General features: G+C 46.3%; 1 protein-coding gene and 1 long non-coding RNA gene across 2 annotated transcripts; one reads left to right on the forward strand and one right to left on the reverse strand.

Moving 5' to 3' along the window:
- Positions 1-2701: 2701 nt before the first annotated feature.
- On the reverse strand, positions 2702-27481 carry LOC133351488 (toll-like receptor 7). Its single transcript, XM_061566745.1, has 3 exons — positions 27446-27481; positions 23344-23638; positions 2702-5341 (listed from the first exon to the last, which is right to left on the reverse strand). Exons 2-3 carry the CDS (start codon positions 23635-23637, stop codon positions 2846-2848), a joined length of 2790 nt encoding a protein of 929 aa, XP_061422729.1. The 5' UTR covers position 23638; positions 27446-27481; the 3' UTR covers positions 2702-2845.
- Positions 21729-24559, forward strand: LOC133351489 (uncharacterized). The gene is made up of 3 exons (XR_009756185.1): positions 21729-22308; positions 23520-23625; positions 24213-24559. It is a non-coding gene; the product is annotated as an uncharacterized LOC133351489 (long non-coding RNA).
- Positions 27482-27910: the final 429 nt, after the last annotated feature.

Below are 27910 nucleotides of genomic sequence, written 5' to 3' on the forward strand. Positions count from 1 at the left end.
TAGGTGACCGTTAAATAGTCCTGCAAAATTTCTTACCAGCGGGACAGTTGGCCGGAAGGCTGGTCAACCCGTAAGGCATATTGAAGAGCCGCGTGGTCCGTACGCACGTCAAAGTTTTGTCCGTAAAGGTACGGCCTATACTGCTGCACGAAGTGCACTATGGCCAACAATTCTCTGCGCGTCATGCAATAATGCTGCTCTGTGGGGGACAGTACAGTGCTCCCGTAGGCTATAACCCTCTCCGCACCGTTCACGACCTGGGACAGCTGTGAGGAAGGAACTAGCACTAGTTCAGTTTCCAGTAATAGTTTCACTCCCCCAGAACCATCCTTTGAAGGCGAACCCTCAACAGCTAATGGTATATAAGAACCATCATTTCCACATCAGGAGTAGTTGGGCAGTTCACAAGAATCAAATCAGCAACCAAGCCATTCATGGTGCTATGAGGTCACTGACCCTGCATTATGGCAAAGCACTTCCAGTGAAATTGTTAAGTCAGTGCTTAGTGAAAGAGGAGCAGTCCCTTTCAAAAACCGCAGTGAAAAATATCCAGCTTCAGTCCGAGATAGAGCGCTTGGTGGCAAGACTAGAAGTTTCAACAATGAACTTCTGAACTGTATATTGCCAAATGGGCAGGTTTCTAGACAGTGGCTACTGTACTCACCCTCAACAGGTTGTGTACTTTTTTGCATGCAAACTGTTCTCCAGCAAGCTCGGTGGAGTCTCGACAGACCTGTTCTTCACTTGAGGACGGCTGCTTGCGTTGTGGTCGAAACGTTGTGAGAATTATTTTATAATGTTTTATTTTTATTATTTTATTATTTCCATTCTACGTGACTTTACCGAAAGAACCAAGAAGATGAATCCCTGCAGTCACGAAAGCTTTAAATCGACAGTCTCTTTGGAGTTCTGTTTATGTCAGATCAGGTGTCTAACAGTGATGTCATCGTGGAAAAGGTAAATGCACTCTCCGCTGCATTTCCATCAGACCTGGACATGAACTTTGCCAACGAACTCATCCAATTCAAGTCTTTCATGTCTGACTGAGGGTGAGAAGTGCCTAACTAAATTGCTTGAGAAGTTGCAGGCACTTAATCTGCAGTCATTGTTCCCTAATGTTTTTGTGGCACTTCGGATTTGTCTAATTTTGCCAGTGATAAACTGCCAGGGTGAGCGGACATTTTCCCTTTAAGGCAGAATAAAAAATGAGCTGCGGAGTAGCATGTGCCAAACACGTCTCAGATCATTGTCACTTTTGTCATTTATATCAATAGTCATACCTTGTCAGACAGCTATATTTTGACGATCTAGTGGATGATTTTGTAAGGAGGAAGGCAAGAAAGACACCAATATAGGAAAGTGGTGGGGGGGGGGGGGGCTCCAAAAGACATGTGCCCAGGGGCCTCAGGAGACCATGATCCGGCCCTGAGCATGGTTGGATATGTACAGTGCTGCAAAATAAGTTCAACATACAGCACATACATATGTGCATTTTATTTACAAAAATAAATTCACGACAAAACCAAGTAGAATGATTTAATACATAATCACATTTGTTTCCACCCCACCCTTTCCCCCTTACTTTTGTTCCTATTCCCTTGCCTTCCCTTCCCCTCATAAAAGGTTCTCATTCCCGCTCGCAGTCCCAAGGTAAGGAGGGCAGTGAGTGAGCCCATTTCTCTCCCTCTCCCCTAATCCATGAGCACTGTGTCCGGGCTTCTGTCCACATAATGTCTTTATATCCCCTCCCCTTGTTTTTGCCCGTGCTCTGTACTTGGCTCTTGTCAGAACAAAAACAAATCAATCACATTTAGAATTTAATTTCAGAGTAATATAATTATCTGGCACCCATAAATATATAATTACTTGGTATCCAAAATTATCAGTACTGAGATATCTTATACAAGCCGACAGTCCGATCCCCACTACTAATGCTAAATTAACTTCACTCTTCAGAGACTGACTTGTAGGGCACAAATACGGTACATCGGCCCTTATCACCAGTCAGTGCTTGCCCTACATCAGTTCTCGTGACTTAAGGCCATAATCCACTGGGACAATTTTAGGACAGCCATTGCTGGCAATGATAATTGTCTTATCGTTTCAGTTGTAGATCATGCCCTTGAGGTAACATTATTCTGCCTCTTGTTTTCAGAGCACACTGCTGCAAAGTCAACAATGCAGCAAAAACATAACTGCTATTGTTGGCGAATATAAATGTGAATAACAATGCGTTAAATAAAGGACACGAACCCATCACCTGCACATGAAATATGTCCTCGTAACAATAGGTCCATAAAATACATAAAAATGCCTGCTTGTATCATAAGACAATACATCAGAAGAAAATATATTAACATGCCAACCAAATATGATTTGCCTTTACTCTGGTTGCGTAAAGGACAATGAAGCGTGTTGTTATTATGATTTTGTAACACAGCTAAAATTCATATACTGTAGTTTACAACCAAAAACAAACACGTGCATTTTTTATTGGGCTACCTGCCAGTATTGCTCTGTTTGAGATTTTGTAATCTCAGCCCGAAGACATTTCCAAAAGAGATGCTGGGCATGTGGATTTGGTGGCCACTGCAGAAAAGAATCTGGACAAAGGCGCTTTCGCATGCGCATATATCGTGAGTATAGAAACCTCGATGGCATCCTCTCCAATATGACAAACACCATTACATCTTTCTTCTCATCAATCATTCGCTGCTGGGCCATACTCCAAGCCTGCCGGAAGTGGTCGGAGGTGATGTAGTCTTTTGTTAGGACAAACACAGTCTTCCTGCTATTGTAGACACTGGTCGCCAAGTTGTTCGAAATACTGATCCCTGGCATCCAGTCACGGTCCTTCAATACAGAGATGACAACGCGAGGGGTAGTTTGATTTCTCTTCCAGATGAACACGAATTTCCTTCAGGACCCACTCACACACATCTGCATTAGATGAGTCGTATGCGACAAACGCATCATAGGAGTTTTGGTTGAGGTTTTCATAGCTATAATTAACTTTTCCTCGACAAAATGACCTGAACAAATGTGCAAAATTCCAACGGAAACGTACCCAGATGAATGATGTAGCCATCAATAAAATAATTAACACATTGTATATCAAAAATAATACCATGCCAGTGGTTATATACTCACATTGTGACTCATTCAGGGAAAAAATAACTCCTATATTCTTTCCAGAAAATGTGTCCAATGGGTATTTACATTTCACATTGGTAGCCAGCTTAGGAATAATAATAGTAGTTGAGTTGATCCAAGACAGAAACCATACGTTGGAGCATGTACACAGAAATGGGTTTCCAGAGAGTTGCAATACTTCGAGTTGTTTCATATTGTGAATAGAAAACCTTTCTTGGCTTTCTGCAGTTAGATTGTTGCGCCTTATATCTAAAACAGTCAGGAGTCGCATTGATTTTACAAAATCTGCACTGATTAAAGCTATATTATTGTTACGCATTATCAGCTTTGTGATGGATGTACTATTTGATACATCTGATAACTGTGTCAGATGATTGTAGCTAAGGTCCAGTTGTTGTAAATGTTCTAGTTTGGCAAGTTCATCCCAAGGAATACGTGTCAGTCGGTTATGGCTAATGTTTAACACTTTCAGTTTTTTTAAATGCACAAACACACTGTTCTTTAAAATAAACCTTATCTTGTTGTGAGACATATCAAGGTTTTGCAGCTGTGTAAAATTTTCAAATAAGTTGAAATGTTTTCCATCTTCCCATAATATGTCAAGTCTGTTTCCTTGAAAGTTTAGCGTTTTTAGAGTGTTACTGTACAGGGGAGAGTCTGTCGACAGACTTCTGATACCATTCCCTACCAGGCGAAGCTCTGTTAGTGCAGACATACCAGAAATAAAATTGATGCTGTGCACAAGCCCATCGAGTGAAAAGTAATACTGGTTATAGCTGAGATCCAACACCTCTAAGTAAGGCAACTCTGAAAAAGCAGTGTTGAAAACCAAACTTATTCGATTATAAGAAAGGTCAAGGTATTTAAGTTTTGGGAGATTGCTAAATTCAGTGCCATTTAATGCCTGGTTTATAAAATTTCTGCTCAAAACTAGGCATTCAATGTTCCCCATGTCATGGAAGTATTTTTTTTGTATGAAAAAAATACTATTGTTGCCGAGGTCTAAGACTTTGTTATACATCTTACATTGTGGAACACCGACTTTTTTGTCGTGTTTTGATATCAAGAACAAAACACTGCCTTCATTCTTTTCCACAGTGTTCACAAATACATCTGGTTTTGGAATAAGACAGCCTGCATTGTTTTCTGGTGAAATCAGATTTTCACTGAGAATTATCTCATTTAATTGTGAAAGTCCCTTGAATGCCATAATATTTACCTGCTTAATGAAATTAAGTGATAAATTTATGGACGTTAGATTTAGGAGGGTTTTCAGAGGATTTAAATTGTTTATACCCAGATACTGAAAAATAAGACCCGTCAAAATAAGTTCTTTTAAAGAAGTGAGATTGGCAAAATTTGATGAAAGTTTCAGCTCGACTGGATACTTTTGAAAGTAATAATTAAAGGATAGATTTAAATGCTCTATTCGTTGCAGGTAATTTAGAAATATGCCATTTTCAATTTCACCACCCAAATAATTAAATGACAGATCTAAATATGTCATGTGAGTGTTGTTCTCAAACAGCAGGGGTGGGATCTTCTTGAGTGATGTGCTAGCTAAGTCTATGTGGGTTAAAAGTGGCATGTCAGAAAAAATAAACGTGTCAATATCTAGTGGTCCATTGTTTGGACATGGTTTGCAGGGGAAGGATGCAGTGATGCATCGTGGGCAGTTCAAGGCCACATCCAGGGATTCCAAGTGCATCATGCCATGGAAATGCTGTCTTCTTAATTTCCTAATGTCATTGTTGCCAATGACGAGATTTCGTATTGTTGTTGAAAGATTCAGCTTAACATCTGTTAGATTGTTACTAGATACATCTAGAAAAGTGAGATTTGGTAGGGTAAAAACATCGTGTGATATATTGAACGATTTGTAGCAAGCGTTTGACAAGTAACAATTACAACACAAGTGTAAATTTTGAAGATTGTGCAAGCCATAAAAATCTCCGCTGCTTAAAGTTGTAATGTGGTTGAATTCCAGCCATAGCGTTTTCAGACTTTGTGGCAGCTTTTTGGGAACGAGTATGAGGCTGTTTCTATTCAGACTGAGTGAAGTTAAATTCAGCAGGTCAACGAAAGCATCTTCTTCAATGGTGAATTTATGGTTGCAGTGAGTGGATGGTAAGTTTTGATGGTACATTCGCCAACAATTTCCACTTAGATCCAACTCCTTCAGTGAGCCCTGCAAACAAATATAACAAACATGGTTCAAATAAGACAGTACAAGTTAACTCACCAAATTAACATTGTCCCTAATTCTAATACCGCATGTGTATATATTTGTAGAGGGTCCACCAGGCTTTCGTCAACACGTTTCTTTATTCCACGCGAACTCATGCCACACGCGTCCACCCTACTCCGATTTCCCCGCCTCTCCCGGTGACGTCTTCCTGACACTGTACCCTTGGATTACGCAAGTATTTCTACCCTCGAATCACGTAAGTATCAGTAATACATCACCCCTCCCCCCAACCCGAAGAAAAAGTTGTCCTCGACTAAACACAGCCCATGTGAATACAAGGGATTCAGGGTAGCCCTGCTAGTCGAAAAAAACACTTTTGTTGGTCAATAACAAGCAATTTCTAACTCAACCCGAGTCCTGTCACTTTGTGTATAGGTATGGAATGTATGTTTATGCAGAACAGAATTTAAGACAGCAATAAATGAAGAACCGTAAAACAAGACGGTGCTTACAAGGGGTTCAACCGGACCCTCCAACCGTAACATGCGAGCAACTAGCGAACAACTTCTGGCACGAAAGAACAATGTCCTTTTCATCTGCGGTTCCGTGGTCTAGCATGCGGTGATTGTTCATCACTGTGGGAGCATTGCCCGGGTCCGTGCCCGGGTAACCAGGACATTTAGGTTCGGCTTGGTCAGATGTTGCTGCACCTTGTCGTTGGTCTTGGAGAAGGAAGGCAACCTTCTTGAGGTTGGTTAGTCGCGGAAAGTGACTTCCCCGACCTCGGCAGTGATGATGGTGAGTGAAGAGGTGAAGGTGTATGTGTTCGCAGTAAACCAGTTTTTGGTGAGTGTAGTGGGTGCTCTTCCAAGTTTAGTGGCATGTCCGCAGTAGGCTTTGACCGGTTGTACATATCATCGCCGGCGTCCCAATTGGACAAGTATACATTGAGGCCTGAGAATCTCCACGACCTTCACAGGACCCTGCCACGGACAGGTGCAGTTTGGGCGAGGTCCCTAAGGGGACCTGTCGGCAGTGTAGCCATGCACTATCTTCCACTATGAAAGTTAGGGGCATCACTCCCTTTGGCATAGCCCGTTCATTCACAGAATGGGCGGAAGCCGCCGTGGCTCATGCCGCCTCCCTCACCGTCTCCCACTGCTGTATCTTGTCGATGCATGCGGGGCTAGCCGCTATTCCGCCAGGATCCAGCCTATGTATAAGTGCCAGTTCGTCTGAGTCTCATTGACCACCTGACATAGCATGGAAGTGATGGTGTGATTTATCCCATCGGTTTGTGGGTGGTGTGGAGAAGTGCGTACTTTCTTGGTGCCTAGGATGTCACATACTTCCTGTATCAGTTTCGAGGAAATGTTTCTATGCTGTTCTGTTAGAAGTTTTTAAGGGGCCCCTTTGTCCATAACATATCCATGCACAAAAGCTTCTGCTACTGACTGAGCAGTTTGATTTGCCAGGGACCACGCCACCGGCCACCACTTGAAATATTCGACCCCTACTAGCAGACATTTGTGACCTCTGTCACTACAAGGTAGGTATCCCAATATATCCAGGACCACCAACTCATTGACCCGCGAAATCTCGATTGGCTGTAGGGAAACTTTGACCGGGTGTGCTGGCGGTTTCCGCCGCACACATTCTACACATGAGGCCAACCATGCGCGAATATCTGCCATCATGCCCGGCCAGAAATAATGAGTTCGTCCAGTGCCTATCATGCTGTGAGTTTGCTCGTTTGGTGGAAGGACTTGCTTGGCTGGTTCAACCGACTCCTGCCTTATTTTTTGCTTTAAGGACTCCAGGAGGGGCAAATAGTAATTTCTCGATGTTTGAACCCTGAAGAATGCCTTTGGCTCAGACATCTGAGGCCGTGCTCCTATTCCTGGAGCTTCAGCTTACGCCTGATCCTTCAGCATAGGGAGCAGATAACATATTGTTGGAAACAAAGCCTTTGTGAGCACTGCTGTCTTGTGCTAGAATGTATGGAGCCATGGCTACAGGCAACGCTATTTGATATCACAATTGATTCACTCCTAGTGCTCGGTCACTGGAGAATAGTGACCCCAAAGAACCCAAGATAGCAGTTCCCATGGTTATTCATCATGTGACAAGAAATATTTGGCAGGAAGAGTGATGCACCAAGAGCTATGCGATTCTCAGGGCTGTCTCCCGTCACAACATGCTGTATGGCAGCCAGGAGAACCCCGGACTGTATTTAAATGCCCATACGGTCAGTGTTTTGAAATGTATCACGGTTCAAGAAAGGGAAGCATTGTTAAACTCGTAAATAAGAATAAATATTGTACATGTGCATGTAACAGTCAAAAAATATTGTATAGTAAATAAAACATAAAATGACGTAACATAAATAGAAAAAAAAATCTGTTTTATCTTCACTTACCTTGAGGCCTGGTGCTGGCTTGCTTGTCGGAAAGGACGCAATGAGTAACCACAATTGCACACACATGGGGTATTCCCGCATGAGCACAAATACACACACACAAAGACAGACACACACACACTGGGCAAGCGTACACACCCTGACAACGATCCTCCATATAGCCTTAACAGACCATTGAGTAAGTACTGTTAGAAAGCAGTGCCTAAGGCCAGTATGGTACACAAGGGGTGAATGGCTAGCACTATGCCCGGCTGCCTTTGTCTCCCCAGTGGCGATGTTTACACACACCAGGTACTAATTTGAGGCTTAGTGACCTAGGAGAGGCCCAGGGGCGGTGCAGATAATCGTCACTGATGTTGGCCATGAACAGGAATCAAATTCGGGTCGCCGCTTTTGTAGGGTAGCATGCTCACTGCTACACTACCGCTCCCCACACTAATACCCGCCATTCGCCACTAAGTGAAGGTGACATCATCATGGCGCATATGCCAAGCCAGGTGCACTTTGAGGCCACGTGAGTGAAGAACTGTCCACTCCTCATGATGACTGGATCCAGAACCGGTCCACCGGACCTCCTGTATTCCACAGAGGTCCAAGCAGTACCGGTCCATCTCCCGGCAGAGTAGTGGCAGCCTCCCCCCCGCAACCAGAGTCCGAACATTCCACGTGGCCAATCTCAGTCTTCTGTTCCTAGAGCAGGGGTGGGGGAACCTTTTTTCTGCCAAGGGCCATTTGGATATTTATAACATCATTCGCGGGCCATACAAAATTATCAACTTAAAAATTATCCTGTTATATTTGGTCAAACATTTAAATAACTCACCCCTAATGTGATGGCTGGAACTGCTTCTCTTTGGTGAGGCGTGTGATGTTAGCTGGTATTGATGATGTTGCTACTCGCAACTGCTTTTCCAGGTTTGCTCCTAGATTTATTTAATTTCGAGTCCCGCCTGCGGTTGCCTTGGCAGGGCCAGACGAAATTATTTTGCGGGCCTTATACGGCCCGCGGGCCGGACGTTCCCTATCCCTGTCCGAGAGGAACCCTGAGAGGGGGGTTCAGTCTGGTTCTGCCAGATGGAGTTTGGCCACAAGGGATCACGAACGCTTGTCCCCATGGTCTCTAGCACGAGCTTATTTCGGTGTTCCACCATGGTGCTTGGTAGAGAAAGTGCCAGGTTGAGGGGTTACTAGCCTCTCGCACGTACTGATCTATCTACATAGACACCCCCCACTCACACCACCACGGCCCACACGTACACATAGCCTGCAATACTTACACATTCAGCATGCACCACACACACGCACACTCAGCGCCACACTGTACACACTAGTGCACTACACACTGTGCTATACAAACCACAATGCACTATAGATTACAATACACCAATAACAATACCCGGCATTCACCACGAAGTGACGGTGACATTACCACGGCACCTGTGCCAGGCCAGGTGCACTTTGAGGCCATGTGAAGTGTCGAAGGTTCGCTGACAGGTCACGGGACAGACCCAGGTGCCATGGGTTGGCTGACTGAGATGACTGGCAGATGCACCAGCTGTACCCCCTACTGTGTCAATTTGCTGCATTTTAGTCGCCCGGCGCTCCGCTCATTGTTGTGATCGTCGCTCCTCTGCCGCCTGTTGTTGCTGGAGGGTGACTGTCTCCAATTGCTCAGTAGCGTCCATCACGAGCCTCCTCCATAGAGGCCGATTTTGACACCGCTGGTACCAGTTGTCGGCAAGTACACCTAAGCTCTACATCCTCAACGACACCATCAGTCCATCTTTTCTCCAGCCCATGTTATGTCCATTTAGCCTCCTATATGCGGCCAAACAAAAGCTGCTTGGGCATGCGGTGGCTGGGCATGCGGGCCACATGACCCAGCCAATGAAGCTTTGCCTGCCAGAGGAGCTCACTGACGGGAATGTGTCCAGATCTTTCAAGGACTTCTGAGCTCCTTACACAATCCAGCCTGGATAAACCCAGGATGGATTGTAGGCATGCCAGCTTGGATGTTTTCAACCGGTGCAGATGTTCCATTAGAGGGGTCTACGTTTCACAAGCATAGAGAAGGGGGGCATGATTGTGGCCGAGAAGACCCGAAGCTTTGTGCAGAGCGACAGACTAGGTAGTTTCCACACAGCATTGCGCAGCACATGAAAAGATAATGCCGCCCGACTGATTCGGAGACCTCTGCAGTCAAACCGTAACTGGTCATAAACACTGCCCAGGTATGCAAAACTCTCCACTCTCTCCACAACTGCTCCACCACCGATGGGGAGCTGAGGGGGTGGAGTGTTTGGTAGCACAAAAAACACATGCAGGTGATTATTTTTGTGGGGCTGATGGTAAAACCTCTTAATGGCACACTCCAGGCTCAGCAGCAGGGCCTCCAACTCCTCCTCTTAGTGGCACACTCCAGGTTCAGCAGCAGCGCCTCCAACTCCGACTTTGAGTGAGCAGCAATCACCAGATTATCAGAATATGTAACATGGTTTACCAATAGGGAGCCATCTCTCGACCGCACCCGGGCATCGATTAGCCTCCCATTGTATCTGTACCACAACGCTGGAATTATAATATATATTGGGGGGGGGACATCCCCCCCAATATTCTCAAAATGTCCCCCCCAAAATATTGCTATAAAATGTTTTGCTATGCTAGGTAAATAAAAACAAAAATGTGCTAAACCTTGGCCACAATATCTGAACTTGTCTTCATATAAAGCAATGCATACATTTACTTTATCAAACCCTAATCTCTGCCATTACATACAATGAAACAAGAAATGGTAAAAAAGTCAAAACAGAGCAATGTAATACAATACACTATTAGACATTATTGTAAAAATTTAGTAAAAAGTCCATCCCATGTGTTAGTGAATTTTTAAAGATTTTAGGCAGGAAGTGAGTTTAAAAATTTAGATCTTTTTCTGGGTTGGGACCCCAGACACCCTGGAAGATTTGGTCCCCCCCAATGTTGACTCCATGGCTACGTCCTTGCTGAACCAGAAGGAAATTCCTCTAGTACAGCCATGTAAAGCTTCTCGAACTACGTGGTTAAAGATTATGTTAAATGTGGGAGCCAGAGGACATCCCAGGAGTCGGAATGGCTCCGACTCCTGGCCACGTAGCTTTACCCAGGTCTGCCCACCATTATGAAGGCCCTTAATGATTGTGAGCAGAGAGTCAGGGACTCCGAAAGCACGAATAACTGCCCACAGCCCTGGTCTGTAGATGGTATCATAGGCCATGACTAGGTTAATAAAGCAGAGATGTAGGTATTGTGATAATTTCGTACACCTCTGCTGTAGCTGACGGACAGAGAATATTGCATCCATTCAGGACCGCCCTGGTCTGAAACCACATTGGGGCTCCGCAAGCCTCTCCTCAGGGTGCCTGACAAGGCGATGTTGAGTAATCTTTTCCTGACACACTTAGAAGAGAGATGCCCCTATAGCTAAAATCTGTGCGGACCACCAGGGCATGCTTCCAATCCTGCAGAACCCATCCTCTGGTCCAAACAGTTGTGATGTCATGTAGCACAGTCTGCACACAGATGCCACTCTCCCTCAGCATTTCACTTAGCAGATCGTCTCTGCCCGGCGCTTTTCTTGGTCTCAGACTTCGGATCCCTCCTCGCACTTCGTCCACAGATGGCACCTCAGCCAACCATTCAGAAAGAGTGGCTACTTATGTTAATATTTGAGGGTCCGCAGCCCGAGCAGGGTTGTCCCCACCTTGCCCCATGTTGTCTGGGTTGAGGGAATTCCCCTCCCCCAAGGCCTCACAAAAATGTTCTGCAAACCTAGACCTGTTCCTGAGGGTCGGAGATCGGATTACCATTATTTCCCTTAAGGATGGTGATTGGTAAGGTGCTGCAAGTTACTTTTTTTATGAAAAGTAAAGTGATTTTTAATTGCGGACTACTGAGGCAGATTCCATCTCCTCAGCAACCCACGCCCACCACTCATCTTTGCAGCACCACATGGCTCTCGCATGGCTCTCCGAATCTCGGAGCGAAGGCTGCGATAAGCCTCCTCATTCTCCAATGTTGGATGTTGTAAACGATGGGAGTGGGCCTGTCGTTTTCTTTCAACGAGCAAGAATACCTCCTCCATCAGCCAGGGACTCTGGGGAGGTCTGGATCGCATACCCAGCACAGCCGTTGCAGCTGCATGACCCACAGTACTCAACCTCACCCATTTCCCCTCAGCCAACTCCAGCTGCAACGCAATGTTGAAACTTATACTTGCAACTATCCTCAACTAGTTGAGACCATTTCGATTTAAAGCTTTCGTGACTGCAGGGATTCATCTTCTTGGTTCTTTCGGTAAAGTCACGTAGAAGGGAAGTAATAAAATAATAAAAATAAAACACAATAAAATCATTCTCACGACGTTTCGGCTACAACGCAAGTAGCCGTCTTCAGGTGAAGAATGAAACACGGCCAAGCTTGGAGCGTATATATAAGCTGGGTTGGAGGTGGAAGAAGAGCGCCTTAACAAAATAATTTGCATATCAAGAGGAATTTAGCATATTTATGGGAAATGCGTAGGAGGTGGGCGGGGGGGGGGGGTTTCAAAGTCATATTATGCCCATGCATTATGCAGGATTAGCAGCATCAGAGGGAGGGGGTAGCATTAACAAAGGGAGGGAATGTTAATAGTATGTAGAAGCCACGAAACATGTCAATGGGAGAACGGTGGCAGGAGGCCCGCAGCAGAGCAAATAATGCATTCCCTGTGGAGAACACAAGATACACAGTCAATGCCAGTGAGTGGACTGCATTCTGAAAGTCACCATAAACGTGAACAACAATCAGTTAAAATCCGAAATGGTTTATTACGTTCTTCCAATGATTGCTGAGCCAGAATCCATCTTCTCGGTTGAAATTGTCTCTGTGTTTGTATATGTGGATCGCCTCATGAACGAATCTCTCATGGTAGCCAGATGGCTTGCAGAGAACCTCTGTCTTGGAGAAGTCAATGCCATGTGAGCCCACTGAATTGTAACAGTGATCTGCCACGGCTGAGGTGTTTGTCCTACCGTGTTTCAGATCTGCTTTATGTTCACGGATGCGGTCCGAGACATGTCGTTTGGTTTCTCCAATGTAACTGCTACCAACTTAGTTTGTAGACGCCTGGCTACTGTATGTCTGGAACCACGTCTTTTACAGACGGGACCAAATCACGGATTTTATGTACTGTGTTGAATCGGACCTGGATCTTGTGTTTAATCAGGATTTTGGAGATCTTTTTTGTGACCCCCAGCAATGTAGGGTAAGGTGATGGTTTTCAAAGGCTCCTCAACAGGATCCTTCTTGATGGTTGGAGTGATGGCTTTGCGGATTGTGTAGTCGGAGTAACCATTAGCCTTAAGAGCTTGGCGCACGTGTTTGAGTTCACTGGCAATGTGTTCCTGGTCGGAGATGCATTGGGCTCTATGGTATAGAGTCTTGATGAGGGAGTTCTTCTGGGATGGATGGTGGTGGGAATCCGGTTTAGGTAAGCATCCGTATGGGTGGCTTTCCTGAAGACAGAATGGCTCATTGAACCATCAGGTCTCCTTTTAATTAGAACATACAAAAAGGGTAGCTTGCCATCTTTTTCGACTTCCATGGTGAATCTGATGGCTGGGTGTATGGAATTGATGTGGTCGAGGAATTGGTCTAGAGCAGGCCGGCCATGTGGCCAGATGACTTCCCTTCTACGTGACTTTACCGAAAGAACCAAGAAGATAGTTGAGACCAGGCCACTGTGGGTTTGAATGGGGTCCTAGATGGACACCCACCACCGGAGTGGAAAAAATGACAGGCGCATCTTACAGATGACAAATCGATGGTCAGTGGTCAGATCAGCTGCACAGTAAGTCCTGGTGTCAAGGACATGGGCCCGCATCCGCTGGTCCATAATTAAATAGTCCAGCAGATGGTCTTGCTTACACCCGGCGTGCATCCATGATTTTGTGTAGATGTGCCGATGCCGGAACAGCATGTTTGTAATTACAAGCCCTTGGGCTGGACAGAAGTGTCTGCATCATGACCCACTCGGGCATTAAAGTCACCTAACAAGATGACTTTATCCTGAGGGGCCACTTTAGCTAGCACCTGGGACAGGGGTTTTTAGAAGGCGTCTGACTCATCGCCATTGTCTGCATCCGTCCACTAATGTTCATCTTCGCTGGAGGCGTAAGCAACCACCACCACCACCATTCCTAACCTCTTGTTGATGAGGCAAGCTCACAGTAGCCTGTGACTTATAGCTTCCCACACCTCACCGCCATGCTCCCACACCCCCTTTATTCTTTTGTTCAAAAGAAGTGCCACTTCCTGCTGTTTGCTAGTTTCCTACCGCGAGTGAAAAACTGTCCACCCCTCATGATGACTGGAGCTAGAACCAGTCCACCGGACTTCTGTATTACACAAAGGTCCAGGCAGTACCGGTACGGTACACAACACTCTACAGCACACACATACACGATAGTACACACACTACTGTACACCACACTACACCCCATGCTACAGTACACCACACTATTTAAACATAGACAATTTACAAAAACACACTCACACTTTTACACACACGTACGCGTGCACACAGTAATTCCCAGTGCGAGGCTGACTCATTACATCGCTCGGCTGAACAAAATAATTCCGCTGGTCAGTTTGCAAGTGCTACTTTGCGTTTTAAGTCAATGTAAAACGTCTATATATAAAAGTTAGTAGTTTTGTGCGTGTGTCGTGGTAACGCTCCTTCTTTAACGCCTGTTGATTGGTCAAAACAACATTTACAATCGGGATGTTAACACACCAAAAAAAATTATTTGTATATTTAAGACGTATATTTTAAAGTTTAATTACAATTGAATAAAATATATTTAAAATATTTCTCCGCTAAAACCCGCGGATAAACCATTATCAACCACAGGGGTGATTATATCCCATTATTTCACAATTTTACAAATAAAACGTAACCATATTCTGTTGATATAAATTGTAATTTGTTCATAATTGTACAATAAGAGTTGCACTTATTTTATTTAGATGTTTATTGGTTGTTTTTATGTTTAAATGTATAAGTCCATGTGAAACTGTTGGTATCGTCCACCCACTGAGTGAGTGGTACCTTCCGCGCAACCTAAGAGCTACAGTGAGCAATGTGGATCAAAGTAAATACCGGTAACGCGATTTTTTTAAATTACAGATGTTAATTTTGCATAATTGGACTCCCATACATCAGAATATTTATTTATACTGCCGTAGGAATCTGATGAGCTATACAGCTCTTTTCACAGATGTCCAGTAGGGGCACGAGGTCAGAACGTTACAACAACAAACAGGACAAAAACATGATAGTGGTGCAAGTGTCGAGGAGTAGTGGGATGACGTCATATCATATGTAGAGGAGTGGGATGACGTGATGTGATGATGTCATGTCTTCGAGGCGGCGGGGTACTTAAGGGGGACACCGGGACGAAGGCGGGGTTGCCGTAGGGAGAATGAAGTGGCCGCCATGGGAATAGGAACGAAAGCCTGCGTAGGAACACCCCAGCCGCCGCCGAAGAAAGGCTAGTGGGGTAGAGGTCTCACCTCATCGCCGGGCGGTGATGGGTGAACCTCTGCCCGGGGCAGACGAAGAAGTAGGCAAGAGAAGCCGTACCAGGGCGTAGATAGTTGTAAGAAGTTCTACGTGCAGGCCAGAGTTTTGACGCGCACCATAACGGGTGTAGGCGTCGAGTGTAGAGTGTAACTAGTCAGTGAGTGTGCAGTACACAGAGTTGTATGAAGAGTGTTATTAAACTGGCGTAAGCCCTTACCTGAAGTTTCATCTCCTTGTGGTTCTACAATCCTGCTTGGTGTCAAGAGTTACTACACAACACAAGTGTAGTGACTGTGATTGTCACTGTGTGGTGCCGGGCTTACAAAGCCACGGCAGATAATGTGTTAACATTTTGTGTAGCCAGCTTACGGGGCATAGTACCAGGCCAAGCAGGGCTTGGGTGAGCGCTGGTCAATACGGAGGCACCGCGAGCAGTGTGCGTTGCGGGCTCCCAGTGAGGGAGCGAGAGGGAGCGTCAGCCAGCCAGGGTTACGTTGGGACATGATTCGCTGGTTGACCTGCTGACACGTAACCGGATGATATTGGAGGGGGGCCACCGGTTGACGGGGGCTGCTGGGTGGTCATGTGGTTTAAAAGAGCTCTAGGGAGCCTTTGAGAAAGAACTCGAGAGATCTGGAAGGTGAGCGGGGCGAAGGGCAGAGCCAACTCCAGCCCAGGGGGGATATAACGGGGGCCCCGTGAGGAGCTCCAAGTTCTCCGTGTGCTGGTGTGAAGAAGATCCACGTCGGGGAGAAGAAGCCTTTAGCCACATGGTCCGGTACCCAGATTGTGGTCCGGGCCGGGATAGCGAACCATGTCTACTTTTGCCGTAGCGTGGTTAGATGGGCATTCAATACCTGAGTGTAGATTGTGTGATGTTCGGTTGAAGTTGCTTAATAAATAGTGTTGCTCCCAAGACAATGTCTGCGACTCAGTTAGACTCACTACAACTGGTGTCGGAAGTGGCCAACTTGCTAAACTGTAGCTAGCGGTAGACGAATCATGTTTATGCGTCGCAGAGTTCATGTACGGGCGTCGGATGATGAAGACAAGCTGATTCTGTCCACGGCCGCCGAGGAAGGTGCAGAGGCACTGCCGGCAGAGCAGGGCGCAGTTGGGGCGCGGAGCGCCTCGCCTTCACTGGAGGAGCTCGTCAGGGACGCGCACGGCCGTCTCTCTGACCTCCTCCAAGCGGCGTCCTCCATTCTCGTCGAGATGCGGTCCCTACCCTCGACGGCGAAGGATGGGGCGGTGGAGATGTCCGGACGGGGCGACTCGGACGCCATTTCACAAAAGGAACGCTATTGCCGTTGCCCGCGTTAGCGGGCGCCATTTTGCCGCCAGCGGGGAGCGCTGAGCCCGCCAAGCTTGAAGCGGGGACGTCCTCGTTGATCAACATCCAGTCGCTCCGCCGTCAGCTGCCCTTCATTAAATAATTTGTAGCTGACAGCGGCGATTTGGTGGCATTTAAGCGGCGATTTCTCACAAATGCCGACTTGGCGGGATGGTCGGAGTCGTACACGCTGAAGGCACTGCCCGCCGCCCTCGACGATGATGCTTTGGCGACATTCCTCGCCATTCCGCTGTTCAAGAGGTCCACCCTCATGCAGGCGTTGAACACCCGTCAGAAGTTTGCCGTGAGGCGGAAAAGGGGATGGTGAGTAGGCTCTCGCCTACAGAAGTGTTCCCTTGGCGCTGGCGAATGCCGCCTTCCCGAAAATGTTCCACGATGGCCTTGACGCCTTAGTCCTCGAGAAGATGTTGGGACTCGCCAAGGATCTCCATACTCTGCTTCCCGCCGAGGACGGGGAGGTGTTTTCGCTCAAGATCGCCAAGTGCATACAGGTGCAGCAGACCTTGCAACATGACAGGGTGTTGGTGGCGTGCTCCGCGTCTTCCATGTGCTCGCTGCATCAGCGGAGCGGCGATCGTCGGGGTGATGGAGATCGGTGACGGGACGACCAGTGGCGGCCGAGGTCTGCTTTGTCCCAGTCCAGCAGTGGACGGGTCACCTGCTACAACTGCGGCCTGCTGGGGCACGTCCTGTCGGGCTGCCGGGTTGCTCGACGGCGGCCCCTGGGACGTACACCTTCCTACGACTCCCTGCTTCCTAAGGCGAGTCGCGGCACACCTCACACTTGGCCCCGGTGTTCACTTCACCCATCGGGGGGGTCCGATTTGCGTCAGGGTCGCGCGTGGTTTCGGGGGGAGTTGGTGTATGTTCGCGAGGCGTGGCCGCTCCGACCAGATCAGTGGTCGGAGCTGGCTCATCGCGTGATCGCAGCGACCGCGGGGTCGTCGGCCGTGCTTGGGTTCGTTGAGGGGGTTGAAGTTCGCATGCTTGTTGACACCGGCGCATCTTCAACCATTATTTTCGAACTCATTTACAACATTTTGCCCCTCCGGTGTTGGGTTTTGGAGCCGGTGGATGTTCTGTGTTTCACCGCCATCGGCGGATCATTGGGGATAATCGGTCGGATTTCTGTTGAGTTGCGCATTGCCGATGTCTCATTGTCGGGCCATGTTTTGGTTTCTACGGCCCTGGCTGTCCCGTGCTTGCTGGGGACTGATTATCTCGGCAAAATTCCCCTGTAGATTTGTCTCGACCAAGGCTATTTGGAATTGCCGTCGGGACGGCGTATGGCATTTCTTCCATCTCTGACTTGCATGTATTCTGCTAACGCCGCGGTGCAAGCACTTGCGTGCCGAACGGTCTGGATTCCGCCCGGTGCGCAAATGTTGGTGCCCCTTCGATTAACGTAAACCGCTCGATGCGTGCACTGTGGGGGACGGTATTGTGTTGGGTCCCTCGAATAAGCTTAGTTGGGGGATGTCACTCGTAGCAGCTCAGACGCTGGTCTCCCGGAACCAGGCACCGTTTATTCAAGTCCTTAATGCCGGGTCGGACACTACGGTCATTCAGGAGGGTTTCGTGATCGCTCATGCGTCTCCGGCATGTCCGGAGGCAGATGTCGTGGGGAATATCGGCGTCGGTGTTCGGTCTCATGGACCTCGGAATGTGGATGAGGCATGGATGCTTGGAATGCAGCGATTTATCCACGGGGCAAACGGTGAAGGTGAGAGCGCTCCTGCGGGAGTTTTCGGACATTATTAGTGAAAGTAAATTTTATATAGGTCGCACGTCCCTGTTAAGCCACCATATTGGCACGGGAAATGCCACCCCCATTCAGCAGAATCCTTACTGCCTGAGTCCAGCTGAAAAGGAACACGTTCGTGCGGCATGTGGATTAAATGTTGGCTGCGGATATCATCTCGCCGTGCACCAGTCAATGGGGTGCTCCGATCGTCGTTGTTAAGAAGCACTGATGGCAGTCTGCGTTTTTGTGTCGATTTCCGAAAGCTTAACAAAGTTTCTGTCGTGAATTTGTTGGATGCTCTGGTGGGCGCGTGGTTCTTTTCCACCCTTGACTTTTTGTTGGGTTTTTGGCAGTTGCTGCTTTACGAGGCCTCAAGGCCCAAGACAGTTTTTCAAACACCGCAAGGGTTGTTCGAGTTTAACCGGCTCCCGATGGGGGTCCATTCTGCGCCGGCCACTTTTCAGAGGTTGATGGAATTGGTTTTGGTTGGCCTCCAGTGGGATTCGTGCCTAATCTCCTTAGATGATGTCATTGTTTTCAGCCGCACGTTCGATGAGCATTTGGATTGCCTGTGGGCTGTTTTCGTTAAGATGCATGCGGCCGACCTGAAATTCAAGCTCCAAAAATGTCATCTGCTCCAAAAATCTGTTCGATACTTGGGCCACATAGTAAGCGAATCGGGTATTGCGACGGACCCCGAGAAAACTGCTTGCATTCGGACATGGCCGACCCCCACCTCTGCCAGCGAGGTGTGCAGTTTTATCGGCTTTGCCTCTTATTGCCGATTTGTCGCGGGGTTCGCGTCTGTAGCTAAACCTCTCCACGCCCTGACAGCAAAGGGCCAAAATTTTAATTGGGGGGAGGAGGAGGAGGCTGCGTTCTGCTCTATTCGTGACGGGCTGGTTAATGCCCCTCCCCTGCGTTATCCCGACTTTTCGTTGCCGTTCATTTTGAACACGGACGCCAGTAATACCGGCATTGGTGCGGTGTTATCTCAAGTAATAAATGGCGTGGAGCACATGGTTGCGTATGGCAGCAGGGTGCTGTTTCCGGCTGAGCAGCGGTACTGCGTAACGTGCCAGAAACTGTTGGCCATTGTGGTTTTTGTGTAACAATATCGGCCATACTTGTACGGGCGACACTTCGAGGTGCGGTCCGATCACGCGGTGTTCCAGTATGTGCTGTGTGTGGACCAGTCCTCCAGTCAATTGTCACGCTGGCTCGAAATCCTGCAGGATTTTTCATTCAATGTCACATATCGTAAGGGTTCTCGGTATATGAACACTGATGCCCTATCGCGATTGCCAGCGCCCGGAGAGTGCGCTTGTTTTTTTCGTTCAAAGACTCATTCGGTGCGATTATTGTGTTGTTTGTTCGTTTTTTTTCTTTTTTCGTATATATATTGTACAGTTGGGTTGGGTAATTTATTGCGTTGTTTTGTTTGTTGGAGCAAACTTGTTGTTATGTTCTGTATATTTGTACGTCGGTTGCTTCCTTGGGGGAGAGTTGGCAGCCAGACGGCTGGAAGCTACGGAGGGGGGGGGGGGTAATGTAGTGACTGTGATTGCCACTGTGTGGTGCCGGGCTTACGAAGCCATGGTGGATAATGTGTTAACAGTATGTGTAGCCTGCTTACGGGGTGTAGTACCAGCCCTAGCGGGGCTTGGGTGAGCGCTGGTCAGCGTGGAGGCACCGTGAGCAGTGTGCGGTGCGGGCTCCCAGTGAGGGAGCGAGAGGGAGAGTCAGCCAGCCAGGGTTACGTTGGGGCATGATACCCTGGTTGACCAGCTGACACATGACCGGATATTGGAGGGGCGCCACTGGTGGACAGGGGTTGCTGGGCGGTCACGTGGTCTAAAAGAGCTCTCGGGAGCCTTCGAGAAAGAGCTCAAGAGATCTGGAAGGTGGGCGGGGCGAAGGGCGGAGCCAGCCTTAGCCCAGGGGGATATAACGGGGGCCCCGTGAGTAGCTCGGGGTTCTTCGTGTGCTGGTGTGAAGAAGATCCACGTCGCGGAGACGAAGCCTCTAGCCACGTGGTCCGGGCCCCAGCTTGTGGTCCGGGCCGGGATAGCGAACCATGTCTACTTCTGCCGTAGCGTGGTTAGATGGGCATTCGATACCCGAGTGTAGATTGTGTGATGTTAGGTTGAAGTTGCTTAATTAATAGTGTTGCTCCCAAGACAACGTCTGCGACTCAGTTGGACTCACTACACAAATACAAGGAAGGTAAACAAATCAACCAAACACATCTGCATTAAAAAGTAGTTTTGTGCTTATGTTTACATTCGGGGATTGCCAGAAGGTGCCAAAAGGCGAACACATCAAAGACAATGCACTATCAGGACATTGAGAGCTCGGGGTGAGCAGCTACAATGTTTTGAGCTCTCAATGTCCTGATAGTTCATTGTCTTTGTGTTGTTCGCCTTTTGGTGAACAACACAAAGACAATGAACTAGATGACGCCAAAAGGCGCACAACTCAAAGACAATGCACCATCAGAGTATGAGAGCTCGGGGTAAGCATTTACACTATTGGAACCTCATTTGCCAGTAAAAAATATGATAATTGGTTTTTTACCCTTCTATCTGGAAACAAAACTGACACCTTTTTTACAAGGAGTCATGTTTGCATAGACCATAATACCTGCAGTCATAATGCAAACAAAAAACATAACTCTGATAATGTATGCACTGTCCTTGAAGTTGATTGGTCCACACCTGAGACAGCTTTCCTTAGGAGGAGAACGAGACAGAGGGCATCTGTTTTTTTTCGCAAGAGACGTGCAAAGAGGGGAGAGAATTTCACATTTAAGCATGGACAGAGATCATGCAATTCAGGGGCAGGCTCCGGGGCATGGCCTCGAGATCAACCATGGGTGTCATGTCTCGTAGAGAGAAGGGACAATGTGTTGTTAAGAGCTGAGTTCGGCATGAACCGACAGAGTATCGCTGAAAGTTTTATTCTATATTTATCCTGATGTTTTGAGTTGCTTGCAGAATCGGGGATTGTGATAAGTTGTACAGTACTAAGCTATCAGAGTTGTCTAAGAGGTGTGCTAATACAATTTACAAGTTTTGAGAGTGAGTGATCCAGCCAGCGACGAGCAGCTCGCAGCAAAAGCCCTCTTGGAAGAAGGCGAAGAGCACGAAATTTGAGCAACGACAAGGCGAAGCCCTGAAGTAAGGGCAGAGAGCAGTGGAAAGAGCCTGAGCCAGCGCAGCCCTGAAGTGAGGGCGGGAGAGACACCAGCGGGTGCCCGTGTGAAGCTGGCAGCTGCACGCCAAGGGCAAAAGCAAGGAGAGAGAAAGGAGAGAGAACAGAGCAGTGGAAAGAGCCTGAACCAGCGCAGCCCTGAAGTAAGGGCGGGAGAGGCACCAGCGGTGCCCGTGTGAAGCTGGCAGCAGCACGATAAAGGAGAGAGCACGGAGGAAGCAAGGGGAGAGAACGGAGCAGTGGAAAGAGCCCGAGCCAGCGCAGCCCTGAAGTAAGGGCGGGTGTCAATGTGAAGCTGGCAGCTGCACGATCAAGGAGAGAGCACGGAGCAGGGGAAAGAGCCTGACCAGCCGCCCGTGAGCAGGAGTGTCAGCGCCAGCGAGAGCGCCGTGGGTTCGACCCACACACACACCGACAAGCACCAGCTGGGAACCAAGACAAGAGTGAGGAACGGTGACCAGCGGTGAGCTGCGCGTGCTATCTGACGACGGAATCATCGCGCACCATCGACGGCGAGCATCGCGCCAACTCAACCAGCAGTGGAGAGCTGCAACGCCAAGAGGAATGGCGCAGGCAAGAGCGCCGTGTGTTTAATACACACACACGCCGGTCCCACCGGCCCTGCTGGGAACCCGAGGTATTTTCAGCACAAGGAACGCCATACCGCGTAAGCCGCCAAGTCAACAAGTGGTAAAGAAGACACACGCACACAACACGCATATCGGGACTAATAAAATTGTTCCAAAAAGTTATCTTTGTGTTTCAAGAAGGGTTGCCGTTCCAAGGTGGTGCGTTAAATATCAACTGATCGTGAAAAGCATTGCTGCCCGTTGAGTTACACTGAATACGATTGTTAGAAGTATTTTAGTCATTCGTTTTCGTTAATTGCATAATCTTGCCAATTAATTAATTGATAACTACTCTTTCTTTAGGAACAGGTCCCTTCATTACTGTTTGTATAAATATTGTTACATTCATTTTAAGGACTTTTTCCTATCGCCGCGTATGCTCGCGTTACTCTGAGGAATTTATTGATTGTTCTGTTACCCAGTTTAACAAACGTAATCATTGAGGGTTAAATGTACGGATCAATGAGGATAACATCTCCAGGAGTACTGTGTTGACAATTCCAAGCATAAGAGTTCGCATATTAGAATGCTATGTTTTTTTTTATTAGAAATTTAAATTGCTTAACCCAGAAGTGTCTGAGTGGTGCCTTCCTAAGTCCATGCATAATAATCTTAATTATAAGAACCTGACATAAACACACTAAGACATAATCAGTAAATGTTAAAGCAAGAATAATTGTATTATCCCGATTGATAATACGACCCTAGACAACGAAGCCGAGCTTAATTTAGCATAATTACATTACACTTGCATAACTCCATACAATTCATTGTATTATCCCGATTGATAATGCAACCCTAGGCAATTAAGCCGAACCTAATTATCGTAACTACATACATTAAAATAATCACATACATTCGCATAACTTATTGCAATTGCACATCCATATTTGGCATAAATTACGTGCATAATTACATAAATTTACGTAATTTCGAATCATTATGCATTTTTCCATTTTTATTTAATTTGTATTATTTTTTATACATTTTTCAAGACCCGACATATACAACAAGATGCATGTTAATGTTATAAAATACTGTACCTTACAGTCGAAAAAACTTTCTCGTTTAACCAGCTTGATATTATTGTCACTTAAGATCAATATTGTGGTGTTTGCTGGGATGTTCTTTGGCACGTTATATAAATTTCTATTGTTGCAGGAGAGTTTAATGTCCGCATCGGATGTGTTCGTTTTCTGGGACACTTTGACCTCACAAGGCAGAGTGCTGGGCCACCAGCGACGAATCTCTGGGTGCTTTCCAGCAGTGGGCACACCATTCAGAAGACACAAGAAGAAAATTAACTTCATGTCTCTCCACTTCAGGTCAGTCTTCATTCTGTTCAAAGGGAATTTGCGAGAGATATTACGGGTACGTCCCCCAGCTGAAAACGTGTTTTGTATTATTAGAGCTTAGGCTTGTCAGACAATGTACATGCCAATGGCTCAGTGATATGATAATGTGTCAGTGGTGAATATGGTTACTTTGCAGCTGTGCCTATCCCTTGCTCCCGGCCTGTCATTCGGTTGACCTGCCCTTACAGTATTCACTGTGCAACAGCGGTGTCTGACAGATATAACGTATGGATGGAATGGTTATTGTGACTTGGGTAACATTGGCTGTGTTGCGAACTGTCGCACGAAGGCACACTCACGATGCCCGGGTCAATTTCTCAAACATATGGATAAGATGAGACGTGTCCACACTCCTTGCACAACCACCTCTGTAACTACGTCTACAGTAGGAGGCAACTGTTGACAAGAAAAAAAGTGTTACATGCTCACCCTGACTGGAAATGTATGTTCGGGTAACTTTAATATTTTATTAACTTCGATAATCTACCAACCCAACTCACTGCTCGTCCGTCTCTGCTTCACGCACTTTGCTCACCCTCCCGCCACTCACCACTTAGCCCCACCTATCTTCTAGAAGTTTCTCAATCCAACTGAACCTACCCTTCCCCCCATGCTCTTACGTGACTCCTTTGACCTCACTTTTAACACCTTGTTTACTGCCCTATCTCCAATTCCACCTGTACTTTACTTAAACCAATCTTCCCACCCTCTCTTCCACCTTGCTATTGCTTTTCCCACGCTCCGTTCCATACGCTCCCCCTCAACATAATAACATCCACATCGTCTCTCCCCCCCTCCCATAAACACACAGCCCTCACATGTCTTCCCAGTGATAACCAACAGCTGCTCATAAAAAAACATGTAAAAGGACTAGGCACACGAGAAGCAATCTTCTGTCTACAGATACTACTACAGCGATGCTACGAACATCAGAAAGAAGTGTACATCTGCTTCATAGATTACGAGAAAGCCTTTGATTCAGTCGACCACGACCGACTAGCAGCTCTATTAAAACAACTGGGACTAGATAAAAACGACATCAACTTCATCATTGCTCTTTATTGGAAGCAAACAGCCCAACTCCGATATGACAACGAATTGACAGACCCAACACCAATACAAAAAGGTGTACGACAGGGCTGCCCACTTTCACCCAGTCTTTTCAACATCTATTCGGAGCAGATTTTTGATCGAACATTAGCAGATAAAAACATTGGTATTAAAGTCAATGGACAATAAATCAACAACATCAGGTATGCCGACGACACTGCACTGCTGGCCGATTCAGAACAAGACCTACAACAAATCTTGGACGAGGTTGCCACAGAGAGTCAAATATGGGGCTTACGAATTAATAAAAAGAAAACAAAGGTTATGAAGGTCAGCCGAACTACAAGCGAAATAACAATCAAGCTGGGCAGCGAAAAATTGGAACAAGTACACCGATTTAAATACCTTCGTGTAATCATTGACGATCAGTTGAACCATGAAGTCGAAATCAAAAGCAGAATTGAACAAGCAAGGCAAGCATTTATTAAATGGAAAACACTCCTTGCAGACCGCAACTTGAGTACATCACTGAAACTGCGCACACTGAAATGCTACATCTGGTCAATTTTGCTGTACGGAGTAGAGACGTGGACACTGACAACAACAGCAACAAAAAGGCTCGAAGTTTTCGAGATGTGGCTGTATCGAAGAATGCTGAAAATCCCATGGACAGCCAAAACCACCAATACACAAGTTCTGCAAGATATGGGCACTGACAGGCAACTGCTGAAGACCATCATTAGCAGGAAGTGTTACTACCTAGGCCACATTGCCCGAAACGACCACAAATACCAGCTATTAAAGCAAATCCTGGAAGGAAAAATCGAAGGGAAAAAACGACCAGGACGGCCAAAAACGACATGGCTTAGTAACATCAAAACATGGCTACAATTAACAACAGCACAAACTCTACACGCCGTGCTAGACCGGGACCAATATCATCGTGAAGTCGCACACGCCGTTAGGCAGCACTAAAGAAGAAGAAGAACCCCCTGATTTTTATCCCCAGAAAATTTGACTGACTGTCGTGGCACATGCCGACAATCCATAGACTGAAAAATAAGAATTGTTTTTTACACTTTCTGGCAAAAAAAACAGGTGTTAAGATGTTAAAACACCAGATAACCTTTTGCAAGGCAATGCATATATTATCACAGCATGTTGTTTGCATGTTTTGAGAGCTCGGGGTGAGCAGCTACAATGTCCTGAGCTCTCAATGTCCTGATAGTGCATTGTCTTTGTGCTGTTCGCCTTTTGGCGTCCTCTGGTCTAACACTGTTTGAGACTAGGCTCTAAAGAAAGTTGTCTCTAGTGTGGACCAATCAGTTTCAAAGACAATACATATACTACCAGAGCATGTATTTTGTTTGCATGTTCACCACAAGTATATGTGGTTAATGCAGACATGATTCCTTGCAAAAAGTTTTTGTTTGGCGTTTTTAACATCTTAACACCTGTTTTATTGCCAGAAAGAGTAAAACCTATTCTTATATTATGACTGGCAAGGGAGATCCCATGATGACACAACACTTTCATTGACTGTATTCACATTCTTTTTAATGGACCTCACAGTCAATTCGTTTATACCAAAATGTCGCTTACCACAGACGCACTGACAAATATCTAGTTTCACACTTTTTTCACTTAAACTCATCACTTCTGCTTTTTTTTCAGCAGACACACTTTCCACTCATTGGGCGCTTGAGAACCATGATTAGGGCAGTTAACAAGCAAGTACGTAAACATAAAAAAATGCACAATAGCGAGTTCAGAGCAGGATCACTGCGGGACTAAGTGGACAGCTGAGAGGGTTTTCTTAATCTTATCAGACAGTTTCAAATGTAACAACATTCTGCGCGCACCTCCCAGGTGTCGGTGGTCCGGCACTACGTAAACTCGCAAACACTGGAGTCCGCGAGTCTACATAAGTCGCGAATATGGAATTAGTATACATTTAGTAAATCGCGAATATGCAAAAATCGCCAATCCAGAACTCGCACATAGCGATGATTTCTGTATATTACACCCATTGGGGAAAACCACTAAATTGGTGCCATATAATGAGGCCAGTAGCTGGCAGCATAAAATAGTGTTTCTAACCTATCGGCTTATAAGTGCACAGTATGTGTGTTTTATGTGTGTATTATGGTTTCCACCCACATGCAACATTTTCCAAATAGGAATTAGTCAAATAGTTTACCCATTTATTCCTTGAAATGGAGACTTCAGGTCTCAGTGGCCCCTAGGTTTCAGTAAATAATCCATTTACATGTAGGGTTGACACCTTATCCACAGACCACATATTTCTTATCTCAGGTCTATCAAAACGTTTCTAGTAAGTTCAACACAATATCTTCGGTTCATGGTAGAAATATATTGATTTCACGCAAACACAGATGGCAATGCTTAATTAGATGCAAATTCAGACTTATGACTAAGAGCATTGAGATTCGGTAAGGATTTATTGGGCACCTCCGAGTAGCATGGTTGGCTACGTCTGGTGCGAAAGCAGTTAATCATACATACACAACGTTGTTTTATTGCTGCCTTGATGTATAAGCAAGAAAGTATTTTTTGACAATTCATGTATTAATATCAATGAAAGGGATGTACTGACTATCTTTAACATGGCATTCGACAATCCATTGTATAACGGAGTGGTTGGAAATTTGAGGCCTAGAAAATGCAATAGTAACATGTCATGCTGTTTTCAGGTGAAATAGAAAATGCGTTTACATACCTTGATCAGAAATATAGATTCTTCCACAGCACAACTGATGCAATGAGCAGGAAGTGTGTGCAGGGTAACTGATATATATACCATTCTCGAAAATGAGGAAGTGCAGTAGTTTTGCTGAACGTTATTTTATTGTATTTAACAATTATTAAACGGTGCTTTTGCACATGCACGGCACTGTTTCATTGCACTGCTGGATGAGGATCGTGTTTTTTTTACTGTACTTCACCATGATGGTTAGTGCAGGTTGTTGAAGGTGAGGGCATAGACAAGGGAGCATAGACGTACAGTACACATGATTTTGCTGTAATGCGCTGTTGTCCACCACATAGCACAGCTATGCTATTAACTTTACAACATGAGTAATTGCTGTCGTTCCTGTTTTCTGTGGTGGCGTGTTTTGTTTAGCTGCGGGAATCTATACTGTACCTTCATATACAGTACAGTCATTCAATGATTTGGAACGTG

This window comes from Lethenteron reissneri, chromosome 37, assembly GCF_015708825.2.
Source record: "Lethenteron reissneri isolate LAM-NWPU_2019-01 chromosome 37, ASM1570882v1, whole genome shotgun sequence".
In the NCBI taxonomy this organism is placed as follows: domain Eukaryota; kingdom Metazoa; phylum Chordata; class Hyperoartia; order Petromyzontiformes; family Petromyzontidae; genus Lethenteron; species Lethenteron reissneri.

Coding starts and splice junctions, on each gene's coding strand:
- LOC133351488 (XM_061566745.1), bottom strand. CDS start 23,637: ATGAAGACTGACCTGAAGTGGAGAGACATGAAGTTAATTTTCTTCTTG. Junction 5,342..23,343: donor AAAGTTTTTTCGACTGTAAG/GTACAGTATTTT, acceptor ATTTGTTTGCAG/GGCTCACTGAAGGAGTTGGA.